The 13,434-nt window shown below is 40.6% G+C and overlaps 1 protein-coding gene across 1 annotated transcript in view; it reads right to left on the minus strand.

Annotated features, from left to right (window-relative positions):
* LOC144478837 (neuropeptide CCHamide-2 receptor-like) overlaps positions 1–13,434 on the minus strand; it is a 175,203-nt gene that overhangs the window by 9,868 nt on the left and 151,901 nt on the right. The window contains exon 2 of the mRNA XM_078197146.1: positions 937–1,176. Coding sequence (XP_078053272.1) covers positions 937–1,176 — 240 coding nt within the window. The remainder of the gene's footprint in view (positions 1–936; positions 1,177–13,434) is intronic.

Genomic DNA, 13,434 nt, shown 5'->3' on the forward strand with positions numbered 1-13,434 from the left:
TTAGATCACTGAATAAACGGATATATAATTGCATTCAGAAATTTTGATGGATGCTGACTGGATTAATTCCTATTAAGTTTATTATATTATATATTACATTTGTATGTATTTTAAAATAATGAGTGAGGTTTTAGTCAAATTAATTGCACAAGTATGAGGTTTTGTAACACAAAAAGTATCAGCAAAATTTGGCGAGAGAGATGACTAAGTAAATATCTGTAAATTAATAAGCATCGATATAGTACGAAATAATTTTGTTCTTTAAAAGCTAATTAAATTCTATTTTTTCAGAAGCTAGTAAAATTCTATTCTTCAGAAGCTAATTAAACAAGCAAATATCGTTCAAAATTAATAAAAAAAGAATGCAAGAAACAGTCCCAAATCACACATATAATACAGTATTACTCATTCCCAGTTTTATCTGCATTATGCTACTAATTAGTATATATTTTTCTACAATAAATTTAAAAACTGTATTACGTTACAGTTTCCGTAGGTTTGCGACCTTTTACTTGGCCCACGACGTCGTTAACGTGTCTGAATACCTTTACGATAGTTAAACATCATCCGAGCACTTAATCACCGGGAAGTCTGCGAACCGCGTGAAAGGTGGGCCGAATGAAAAGCCGATCCGCGGCTTCTCTGAAGTTTTCGGAAAGAGTTAAAAGGCTCGGCTAACGAACACGAAAATTACCAAGCACTATCCTTCAATCACCGGCGAATGAACCCGAACCGTTCGCATTACCGGCACACGCGAGCACGGGGTCTTCGCTAAAAACGCGATCAAATATCCTGATAATGGAAAAATTACGCGCTCGCATTTTCGTTTTTTTTTCTTTCGGGGCGGAAATTCCGTGAACGATGAACCCGCCGGGGAAATTACCGCGGGAAATTTGGCGTGGGAGGGAACGGGATCGGGTCCCGCGTGTTTCTCACCAGTAGATCGCCGAGGGCCAGCGAGAGCACATAAGTATTCGGCACGTTCCTCATGTTGGCGTGACGGAGCAGGGTGAGCACGAGGATCCCGTTCCCCGTGACGCCGACCACCAGGATCAACAGGAACACCACGGGCACGATGTAAGTTTCCGGGCGCTGGTCGTAGGGGACGTAGCTGTGGTCCTCGTCGTCGTCGTCGCTCGCCAAATTCGGGAACGTCCCGTTCAGGATCACTGCCATCTGAAACATACATTTCTCACGGGAATCCGCCGCCGCCATAATTCCAGGAGGGAGATTAAGGTCGCCAAACTGGCTCAGGATTTATCTATTCTGTTTCCAGGCGGACGGGAAGCGGAACGGGCGACCGACAAATTTTCTATTCACAGCTCGTTGACGACACGTTGCTCCACGTTAATAAAAAAATAACATTTTACTCGCTTATGTACCTCGCAATGTTTATATTTAAAAACGTTACTGAATTATAAATACTTATCTTTAAATTATTATTATACTTATTATACTTGCAGATATTTAATTATAATATATTAAGTTAAAAATAGTGAATTTTTTAGTAAAATTTGATGCATTTATTCATGGCGGAATTAAAGCTTCAACTTCTTAAGACCTATGAATATTATTTTGCAATTTAATTCAGTGGCGATGCATTTATTCATGGCAGAATCAAAGCTCCAACTTCTTAAGGCTTAGAAATATTATTTTGTAGTTTAATTTAATGGTAATCTGAATTACGGATTGCAATATAATTTAATTGCTTCGTAATTGTAATTACTGAAATGATAATTTAAGACGTATTTGTTGTACGATCATATGAAGAGGACAGAAATTTCTATTTATCGTATGTCTACATTAATTATAATCGCAAACAATCGACGACAGATACGATAAATATTATTTCACTTGTATAATTCGCGATGTATGAACGTCGACGATTTTTAAATTGAATATTTCACTTCGGTAACGTGTATACACGTCATAAGAAAATGGCAATTTTATATCTCACAACAAAAATACTTCTACGATTTACAATAATTAATTAAAATGCTCCTGAAACGTATTTGTAAATCTTGGACATTTTAGAATAATCTCAGAACAATTTGACAAAAAAAAACTAAGAACTGAACACATAGAGAATTGATCATAAAAATGCATCGACGCAGCTATGTGGTTAAATCGAAACAAAATACGATTCTTTAATACAATTAAATTCTCATATAAATACTAAATAAAATATTATTCTCTATTACCAATAATAACATTTAAGAACAGAAGTTGATACAGGCAAGGAAGAAGTGAGTAAGTCTGATTCCATTTAGAAATTGAAAGAGAAAGATTAGAAGACCTTTCCACGCATTATTTGAACTAATTAAGATCGTTAAAATTATTTTTAACTAACTAAACAAAGAAAGAAACAATAAAATGATTGATAAGGATTGAATAAAGATCCGCAGTCTATTCACGACGCGTCTACTGCAATATTCCAGCAAGAGAAGATTAATTCGTTCTATTGTAACTCATTTTCAATTATCCCATTAAAACAGAGCCATTCCTGACAGCGTAATCCGCGGAGTAATATGAATTGAAAAGCGGCGGGAGTTGTGTGCCGGACGAGCCGCCCCTTCCCACCCCGTTCGAGGCAACGTGCCCCGCTATCCATTCGAATGAAATTAATCAATCGACTTTGCCGATACTATTTCCATCGCTTAAAAAGATCTCTCTAAACCATATCTCGTGATTCGATGTGTTACAGGTGATCGATCCCCGGTGTCCCGTCCGGCGCCCGTCACTCTGGAATTCAAGGGGGGGGGGGGGGGGGGATTAACAAAACAATATCCGAGGCTCGAAAATGTCAGCGCGGCCAATTGATCTGGAACGGGCACATTGTTTCCGACGGGAACAGAAACCGGTTACGCTCTCTCACTCTCTCTCTCTCTCCCTCTCTCTCGCGCTAACTCGCGATTTGTAACGATCGTGCACTGTGGGGGTTACCGCCGTCGATCGCGTGAAATAAATCGAGCTTATTTTCGCCGGGAAATTTCTGGGACGCCTCGGGCGCGTATGGTGCTGGTCGAGGAGGGTTTCAAACAATTTTCCCTGGGTAGAGCTGCACGCGAGCGCGTCGGGTGTAATTTTCGACGCGGATTTGACCCGTTAACTCGCTTCCGGAAAGCGCGGACGCGCGCGGAGAGGTGTTGGAACTACGAAAATGAGATTCGAGAGGCCCCCTCTACATTTTTCCTTTCACCGAAAAACACACACGACCCGCTTTTCGAACTTATTCGCCGACGGCCCTGCCAGAGAAATTCCAGTCCACTAGACACCTTCGATTTACCAGTTTGATCGATACTCCATCCGGCTAGCCCGCGGAATTGTTCACCGTTGATGTTTCGACGCTTCTCTCTTCCTTCGCCGGTTGTGAAACAAGCTGTGCGCCTTCGTTCGCAATACTTGCACGTTCGCGAATCTTTCTTCAAGCGGTCGTTGTTTCCGACACGGTCCGTTTAAAACGTTCTGGTTTGGACCCTTTGCAATCGGATACCGACGATGTTCGATTAGTATTCTTTCTTTGAAAGAATAGTAATAGTATGATGCTAGTGTAAGGTGATGGATAATAGGGTAAGGTAGATAGACAAGATTATAAAATGTTTTTTTCAGCTTTTTAGGGGCAATTTTTGACTTTTTTGGTCAATTGTTTAGCTTTTTGGGGTAATTTTTCAGCCTTTGAGCAATTTTTTTAGCTTTTTTAGGCAAATTTTGGGTTTTACGGCAAATTTTGGGAGTTTTGGGGTAAATTTCAAATTTTTAGAGTAAATTTTGAATTTCTAGGGTAAATTTTGAATTTCTAGGGTAAATTTTGAATTTTTAGGGTAAATTTTGAATTTTGGGGGTAAATTCGATCTTTTATATAAATTTTGGGCGCCTAAATTATGGCCTACAGTACAAAATCACTGCTCCGATATGGTACTCCAGAAACTCCGACCAAAATGTCTAGGAAACGTCCATTCGCAACACTGTTTCCAACTGTTCGGTACATTCCGCCAGCCTCCATTTTCGCAAAACTAAAGCCGACTTTCTGAAGTTGATAGATCGGGCATCGCATCGTTTGCAGCCCCTGCGAATCCAATTTTGGCCGTCGAGAAGGGATGGGTAAGAGGACAGGTTAGAAGGCAGAAAAATGGATCGGACACCGGCGACAGGTAATATTTCTTTCGCGGCGCCGTCGAAGCTGTCAGGTGTCGCAGCCTTTTAAATACCGTATCGCGGCGGGGACAAACTGGATTACCCGTAGCCGTGCGGAAATTTATGTCGAATGCGTCGCACGGTGACGAGAACGTGACAGCGGGATGGCAAGCTCACGGCCGTGAACGCTGTTAGCCGACCAAGGGAATCGCAGCTTTTCACGGGCGTGTTGCGCGTTTCCTCCGTGGCGCGCAACGCCGATTCAGACGTCGCCCCCGCTTGCTTTCCGGAAATATTTTTCGAGATAGAGAGACCCCGACTGGATTCCGTTGGACTGGCGCGGGAGAAAGAGAGCGCGCGCGGAATTACGCTCGTGCCTGCTCGCATTACATCCGCTTCATGCCTTCGGTGCTTTGATAACCTCGCCCTTCTGCAACTGCGCTACGTAAGTAACAATTTCCTCACGAAAATGTCTCTACCATTTCGATTCGTTACGTCCGATTGTTGGCGGACATCGTTTCCCTGCTTGCCGGGGCCTCCTGCTTGACAGGCGAAATTGATGTTTTCATTTCCATGGGAGCGCATCCGAGAGAGATTGCCGTCAGCCCTCGTATGCCGTGCTTGCTGTATTTTTTAGTCGACGGGGAGACTTTCGATGAATCCAGATCCCGATTAGACGAATTGTAATGTGGAGTTTGCTGTACGTGTCCGATTGATACGTCGGACACTTTTGTACTGATTTAATGGAAAATAATGCTTCTGTAATTCTCCATGAGCGACTTCCAAATATACGTATATGTATATATTATTATAAATAAAAAAACATATATGTAACTTTAATGCATTTTATCCCATCACTCGAGGCAACTGAAAAATCAATAAAATTGTAAAAAAATCTGCATTAAGCTTACCGAAACTGAATTCACCATCTTATTATTGCTACTACCTATTTTCAGGATTTGAAACTAGGTAATGGTAATGATAAAAATCTTGAAAATACCTGTCCCATTTTTTACGAAACCTAATACAAAATATACCTAATTTTATTGATTCAATTTAAATTTTGAAACACTAATATCTAATAAAAATGGCATTTCTATTAATACATCCTCATTCAAAAATTGCAGGAAATTTCGAACCTTTGTGGAAAATTTGACGCATCTGTTGCAGGAGGGAAGAAATTCGATTCTACTCTCTTTGATCTAAAACAAATTTGCGATAAAACGTGGCGGAGTGGGTTTCATTTTAAATAAGATTCTCAAGGGAATTCGAGATATTCGCTATCGCTTTAATCAGCTTTAACATCCCCCGGCTCCAGTTTCCTTAGCGAAACTGATGGAGAGTCGTGGGATTTTTGCGGTAATATGTCGATACTAAGTAATCTTCCGACTACTTCGAACTGCGGCTTATATACGCTCGTCACGATTATATTCAATCTGCCGGTATATGTCATTCCGGCGACGAGTGTGCACGCGCCTTGTTTTTATTCTTTTACGGAGGGACAGAATATGTGAAGCTGTTTTCCATTTTACAATCATACAGTCATAATTGGTATTGTTAATTAGTATTGTTTATATATATATATATATATACATACGGAACAGTCAGAGTTTAGGATGGCATAAAAGGTACAACCCTTTGCAGTCGGAATGACTTAAACTGGAAATCCAAAATGTTTCTCCAGATTTATGGTGTTTCCATGTAATATAAATTAGAGCATTTTATACACCTACATAATTGAATCCTGTGATTTATGCAGCAGTTAACAGCTATTAACAATTTTTTAAATAAAAATAAATTTAATAAGAATTATTTTGAAACGTGGCGTGATCATTTTTAGCGGCGCCTTAGAGTCGCCACTCGACCGCAAAGGGTTAAAATGCCGATCTATTATTTCTAATCTATTCAAATGACCGAGGAAAAAGATAACTCGCCACGTAGTCTCCATTCCTTGCAGTTGATGCAGACAATTTTTATCTCGAATATATAGTCCGCGGACTGTATTATATATAAGATAATTCATGATTTACAGTTTTAAATTATGGCGAATTATGGTGGAACAATTTTGTAGGAATAGACTTCGCTTGGATTCACTGCGAATGATCAAAGCTGTTCGACACGCGTCACGAATCACGCTATTCGTGTACTAGACAATTTAATCACCTTTGAAAATCGGTCGGTGCATCGCACAGAGAGAGAGAGAGAGAGAGAGAGAGAGAGAGAGAGAGAGAGAGAGAGAGTGAGAGTGAAGTGAGAGGTATAGATAAAGTGAGAGAGAAAGAGGGGCAGGCACTTTTTTAGCAAGATGAAAAGGATTCTCTGCGCGAGGCATTGCGAGGGCGGATTGAAAACGAGCCAGGTCGCGGTAGGAGGGCGGGGATGTAAAAGTTGTCTGCGCCCCGTGAACTAACAGCAGAAAAAGTTGTTCAACGTTACCCCGTTGGGCATAGATCGGGCACAGCCACGTAAATATGAAAGCTTCGACGATCCCGCCGCAATTAATCACTCCGCCGGACCATCCAGCTTCTCATTGAGTGAAACAACTGGCAATTAAAGCGCGGCCGCGTATCGCATACGCGATAAGTTTCGAAATAATATTAAGTCGGGTCTGACGTCGGTTCCGGGGAAGTTATCGCGCGGCTGGAAGTTTCTGCGATACGCCGGGTACAACCGACGTACAGCGGAGGCGAAACGAACTGACAGCGATTAGAGATCGATTTTCGTGAAATTGGTGTTTCTCGGATATCAGCTGATTATTATTACTATTATATCTTGAACTCCGTTTTTTAGTATTTCATTTTCTTATCTTGTAACTAATTTTTTAAGTTTATCGAAATTGGTAAATATTATCAGGAGAGGTTATTGGTTCTGTGAAATATTACTTTGAAAAATGTAGTTTACTTTTTACATCGCCAAATTTGTTCAGGTATAAGATGGATTGTTGTAGAAAACACAAGATTTAATTTTATGTGAAAAAGTATTTTGGATTTTTAGTTAAAATAGCTTCGAGTGCGAAGCTTGGAGGATTACGTGAGTGTAAATGGCTTGTTGAGAATTTATATATATATTAAGTTATATTTAGATATATAGATGTATAGTTTACATATAATTTAATTATTCAAATAATATCATTTCGAACTTCAATGCGTTCGCTGGAAACATTTTTAAAAAATGGTATTTTCAGATTGCTATCACACTGACAAGAGATCATACGTAACGATGAAAATTATATTGTACAATGGATATTATTAAATGTATTATTTCCTTCACTTCATAACCGAATAGAACTGTCCAGTGATTTCGATCTAGTTTTTAAAAAATTGTAAAATAGTGAAATTATTGTTATGAGTCACAAGAATCAATTTCATCTGCATAAAAGAGCAGTTTCATAAATACAATGAGAAAATTATGAGCTAGGGAAATTATTTCAAAACAGTTAAAATGACTTCGAGTGCAAAGAGTTAAAGCAGAAGTTACAGATTTTGGTCGCCGCGAAGTCATTTCACCCCCTTCATGGCCCAGCTCGTAGCGATCCGAGAGGCGCGTTACGGTGAACCATAAATCCTCGCAGTGCTCGCTTCGGCGCATATTTTGAGGAATTGGCGTGTGTGCGATTTTTAAGATAAGACACGGAGTAGAAAACGAGGCGGACGGTTCGGTCGTATTTTTACGAGAAAAACTCCGGGCTCGTCGGAATTGCAAATCGCGACGGCCCGCGTCGCAACCCATCGACGCCGCGGTATCCGTAAAAGGAAACGCCGGGAATTCGTTTTTCGACGAGTAATCGAACGCAACTCGTCTCTCTTTCGCCACTGTTCCCGTGAAACCTTGTTTGCCACGCGCTCGCGTCCGAAACAATTTTATTCGACCGCCTCTACCCACGCGTGGACAGGCGTCACGTATATCGCTTCGGGCCACGCCGCGCGCCGGCTGCTTTTGTCCGGCGAAATCCGCGCCGAGGTTTCATTCCGCGACTTCCGACGCCCTGCAAATTAATCAGATCGATTCGCCGCCGTACATTGAATAAGAGCCGGCGACACGATACCGAGAATTATTTGCCGGGCGGAATATTCATGCCGGAACACCGCGCCTTACCGTCCCCGACACCATCCTCCGTTTTCTTTCGAATCTCTCGGTACGTGATGCGATTTAATGTCGCCGCTGTTCTAAACGCCGCCGCATCCTGTTTCGAACCGCAATTGCGATCCACGTTCCCGCCGGTTTTTTTATTCCGGTAGAATTCGTGCTTGCTTTTAGCGCGCGTCGAGGAAGAGACGGTAATTTCGTTGCGGAGATTCATACACACCGGTACATATTTCCGTTCCCAGACGGAAGTATTAGAAAATTTAATTATATTTTACAACCGTTTGGGAACGCCTTGAAAAACCAGCGTGCATTTAAGGCTGCTCGAAGAACAAGCGCTCGCGGAATACAATTGTAATGTAGCACATGTGCGGGTGCGTAGGAACTTCCGACGAGGGATACTAATAACGGAGTGATACAAACTTTAACGCTGTCTTCGCGGAGCTGGGGGGCATCAGGAAACTTTTGTTCATTAATACCTCTGCGAACGTTTAAGGATTTAGCAGAATTTCGCGCAATTCTGGACAGATTTCTGGAGCCTTGTCATAGCAGATTTGTCAAGGTTTTGCGCAAATATGTGCCAGTTAAGAATGCTATGGAAATAGAAACTTTCATTCGTTAATAACAACATAGAAAGACGATTTACAATTTATGAAAAATGATATTAATACTTTAAGTATTTTCTTGGTTTTGGCAAGAAGTAAGAAATAGGGGTTAATATTGTTTTATTTTAAATGTAAAATGGATGTATTAATATACGGAGAGAAAATATGAAGACCTGTCTTCAACCAGTGGCGTTATAATTATTTTATTAATTATTTATTATTATTAAGGCTATTATAGTTATATAAATAGTTTTATAAATCTAACTACAAGACAGATTTATGCAATTATATCTCCACACACAGTTAAAAAACCTATCAAATATGGTTTCATACAATTCTACACAACGTTTAAATATTTTCGACTCAATTAATATTGCTGGATTCCCCACATTAATAATAAAAATTATCGGATCGCATTAGTTACAAAGATCTCCACAAACACCCGCTACTTACATATAAAAAGAAGCATAAACGGTAACTAGGCGCATGACACTGCACCTTAAGTGCATTTACTACGATTCCGCGACACGTCCTTGCGATTCCCAGCCGTGATCTTCGATTTTACACTTTTCCCGCCACGCTTTCCACGAAAGCACAGTTTCACAGGTTAGAACAACGTTACGGGCGAGCGTTTCACGACCGCGACCGTTTCGGACTTTACGGGTCCCCATCGCGTCTCCGCCGTAAGAATGTCCGACAAAGGGAAAGTCGCGAAGAACATGCAGCATGCATGAAACTGGAGAAATAGTATCGTTCCCCGGCAGCGGAACCATTCGGCTAGCTATAATTTCCTTCGCCGGTGGCGGCGTACATTTCTTTTTTGCAACTTTTATTCGCTCCCTGTGTCATCTCGATGGCGAACCGTGGCAGGATCTGATCTACTATTCCAGAACCCTCAGCATCCGGTTGCCTCGCCGTGTTTCGCCGTGCCGCAGCGACATAATCTCGCGCAAATGATTTTTCTCCGTAGAAACAGCTCCGGAGTAAATGGAAGTAATAGTTGCGCGGCACAGAGAATATTTTATGAGAGACGCACTCTTTATCATAAATTGCATTCCCAACGGTGGATTTGACGGATTTTTGTTCGCGTTCCTCCAAGTTTTCCGTGAACGTTTTGCGGATCTTAATAATAAATTCTTTTGGGCGATTGACATTTTGGTCGATTATTAGTCAGAAATTAGATGGAATAGATATATTTTTAATTGTTAGATGGACTGTATGATGGAATGTATTTTTAATTGTTAGATGGGCTGTATTTTTAATTATTAGATTAGTTATATCTTTAATTGTTACACGGATTTGATTTTTAATTGTTGGATGGATTCTATTTTTAATTGTTAAATGAGTTATATTTTCGATAATTTTCTACTCGATATAAATCGTTAGCTGCTCCAGTAAAATATTTATTTTGCAAAAATTGAAAAAAATTCCTACCAGAGAAAATCATTCCATAAAATTGTCTATAATTGTAGACTGTACACATTTTTAGTCCAGATATATTTTTTACTATCAGACAGGTACCGCGTAAATATAAAAAAAAACCGGTGAAATCAGTGTAAAATTGAGAAACTTTCCGGCGAAAATAATCCCGCGGGAAATCGTTTAACGACCATTGCCCACGGTTATTGCATTACATGAAAATCGGGCAAGGCTTTGTAAAACAATTAGCCGGATTGGAGCAACAGTTGCGTCCCACGCTAGAAAGTTACATCGAGCACAAGCGCCATTATTTGCCGCTCCGGATGACAATCAATCCCGACGTTTCTCTGTGTCGAAAATAATAAACCGTCCATCCAAGAGCGCGCGAGCGCAGCGCAATTTTATTAAACATCCACTCGGTTTGACAAAGCGAATGACAATGCTATTTATGAAAATTCGCCCGTTCCCGGTCCCAGGTAGCAGCGGGCGCGCGCTTGATTATACGAAAACGCGTCGCGTCAGAATTTGTGTCCCCGCGCGAAAATATTCCGGCGATCCGGGTAACAGGTGTCACCTCGCAAACAGGGCGAGAGATGCGGCGCAATTAAATGTAACTTGGAACGATGACCGTCCACGGACGTCGCGAGGGGGTGAGAAACGCCGATTGCGGCGGCGCTGGCTTGACATTGGGAAAATACGTCTGTCATTTGCATATTTGGCCCGGGTACCGCGCGGCCAGCGAACCGGCTTCGGACCAATTCCGACAGAGCCGAAAAACACTGGTAGACCCCGCGATGCGCCGCCGCTGCATATTCATGGATCCGCCTAAACGTGCCAGTTTGCCCGGAAAAGGGAGCTCGACCGCGAAGTCGCAAGTTGCTCGGGTTTGTCTCGACGGGGAAACTTGTTCCCCGAGTCTGAACAAGACACGCCGGGGATCTCGGCGCCGTTCGCGGTGCTTTATAAAGCGCTTAACGATCCGCGAGCACTGCCGATATACTTCGTTCCTTCGTGTTAAATGCGGAGCTTCCCGGGAAACTGCGCCGTCCGTTTCGATTCTTCGGACGCGGAACTATTTGGAATTGAAAGTTACTTTTTAAGGATGCAGAGACCGATATATTCAGGACTTTCGCCACATTCATTAGAATATATATGTCTTTATAATTCTATGGCTAGCAGTTGGCTTTTATACTTTCATAAGCTTTTTTGTCAAATGTCTAATAAATAGAAAACAATTTACGCCCCTTTTATTAGAATATATATGTCTTTATAAGTTAATAGCTAGCAGTAGGCTTTAGACTTTTCTAAGCATTTAGTACCTTCCTTTCTATTTATTAAACATTTTTGTCAAGTAGAAATATTAATCTCCTGTATTCCAGAGATCATTCTAAGGCACTATCAAAAATTGTTTCGTCATATCTTAAAATAATTTTTAAATTACCAAAATTATTTTAAAAATTATTAAATCGTCACATGTGCCTAAACTCAATTTAATGTGTATAAGATATGCTAATTATAAATCAGAAATAAAAGGTTAAAATAGATTTAATACACTAATCTATTTAATTACTGCGCTCCAAGTATTGTGAACTGCATCAAATACTTCGCTCCAGATACTAAAAAAATTGCTAATCTTGACCGTCACGGTAATCTCGGTATATTAAAAAATATTAACAGTTCAAACAGTTTCATTAATTGTCAACCTTAATTATGATAACGACTGCAGAGAAAAAGAGAAAGAGATCCACAGTAAGAAGGGTAAAGTGATTTAAAAGTGGAGCTAAATACATTAGCTAAATGGAAGAATGAGAGTTACAGTCCGATACATTCTGCAGCACATTTAATTCAGGTCAGTGTCTTTCCGACTACATTTTACCTGGCACTTTATTCATAGACCCAAAAGTGTTTGCCGTATTCCTGTTTCCTAGAATATTGCAACGAGATCGTGTTGTCACGACAAGAAAATTTAGTTATGACGAAATGTACATAATGTAGGTCGCTATTTTTCACGCGTCATCACAGAACATATTTGTGTGTCTCGTGAGAAGGACGGAAGATAAATTCCTCTGCATCCCTTATTTCTGACCAAGCTGCCATGAATGTTCAAGTACATCTTACAGAACTCTGAACTGCCCTAATCGCGATATCGGCAAGTAGAAAAGTAATTAATTTTCAGAGAATTCTGCATGTTCAACTAGACGGGGAACTCTTAAGTCCTCTTACGTCGTTTCCTGTTTAATAACATTCTAGATTCCCAGATGCGACTCGAGTCCTTTTTAAAAATGACATCGTCAGTTTCTCCGAACGTTCTACTTGCGACCGGCAAGGACCTCGGGGCCAGGAGAAAATCCTGGAAACTGCGCCGTATTAAGGTTTCGCCAAACCGCTGACGAAGCCTGTTCGCGGAACTCGTGGAACCTTAGAGCGCAAAACTTTTACCTGGCTCGACGGTATTAATCCACGGTATATATCGAAGATTTAGAGATCCGCGGGGGTGCTTAGGGCTGCCAATCACCATCGAGCGCTCGCCGGGAAGATAAGGAAGTTTCCTCCGCTCGGAATTCTCCGAGAATCCATTACAGAGTTTTATTACTCTAAGATTGTTGGCAATTTGTAGACTGCTGTGTTCTATCTGAAGAAATTAATTTTTTTTCTACCGATTTATCAAATGAAATTGGATTTGTCTGGTATTATTGAGCAATCTTGAAGTCTCGGCAAGAAGGTCGGTTAGTTTCACCCTCAGTTTGAAGTCATCCAAGGAACCATTATACAGTTTTACTGCCAATTGATTTTTGCGAATTTTGGTACCATTATGGTTTGCCTTAAGACATTAATTTTTCTACTAATTTTCAAAATACAAAAAAAATTGTAAAAATTGTTACGATCATCGTTGGAACCCCAGCAAGAAGATAGGTAGATTCCATCTTCAATTTACAATTTCCCATGTATGCTGCACGAATTTTCACAGCGCCAAGCATTTCTCTACAATATCTTTATTTTTCTATTTACCATTTTTGTACAATCTATATATTATTTATACATTATATACTAAAAATATTACAGCTTGTCATAACTCCCTCTGCTAACAAAAGAATTATTTATGCCATGTATGGTCCAAGTTCGATAAACGATTTCGGTTTTCTGGAATTTTTATCACAGACCCGGCAGACAAAACCGTTCTTCTTCGGTTGTT

This window comes from Augochlora pura, chromosome 3 (assembly GCF_028453695.1).
Source record: "Augochlora pura isolate Apur16 chromosome 3, APUR_v2.2.1, whole genome shotgun sequence".
Lineage (NCBI taxonomy): Eukaryota > Metazoa > Arthropoda > Insecta > Hymenoptera > Halictidae > Augochlora > Augochlora pura.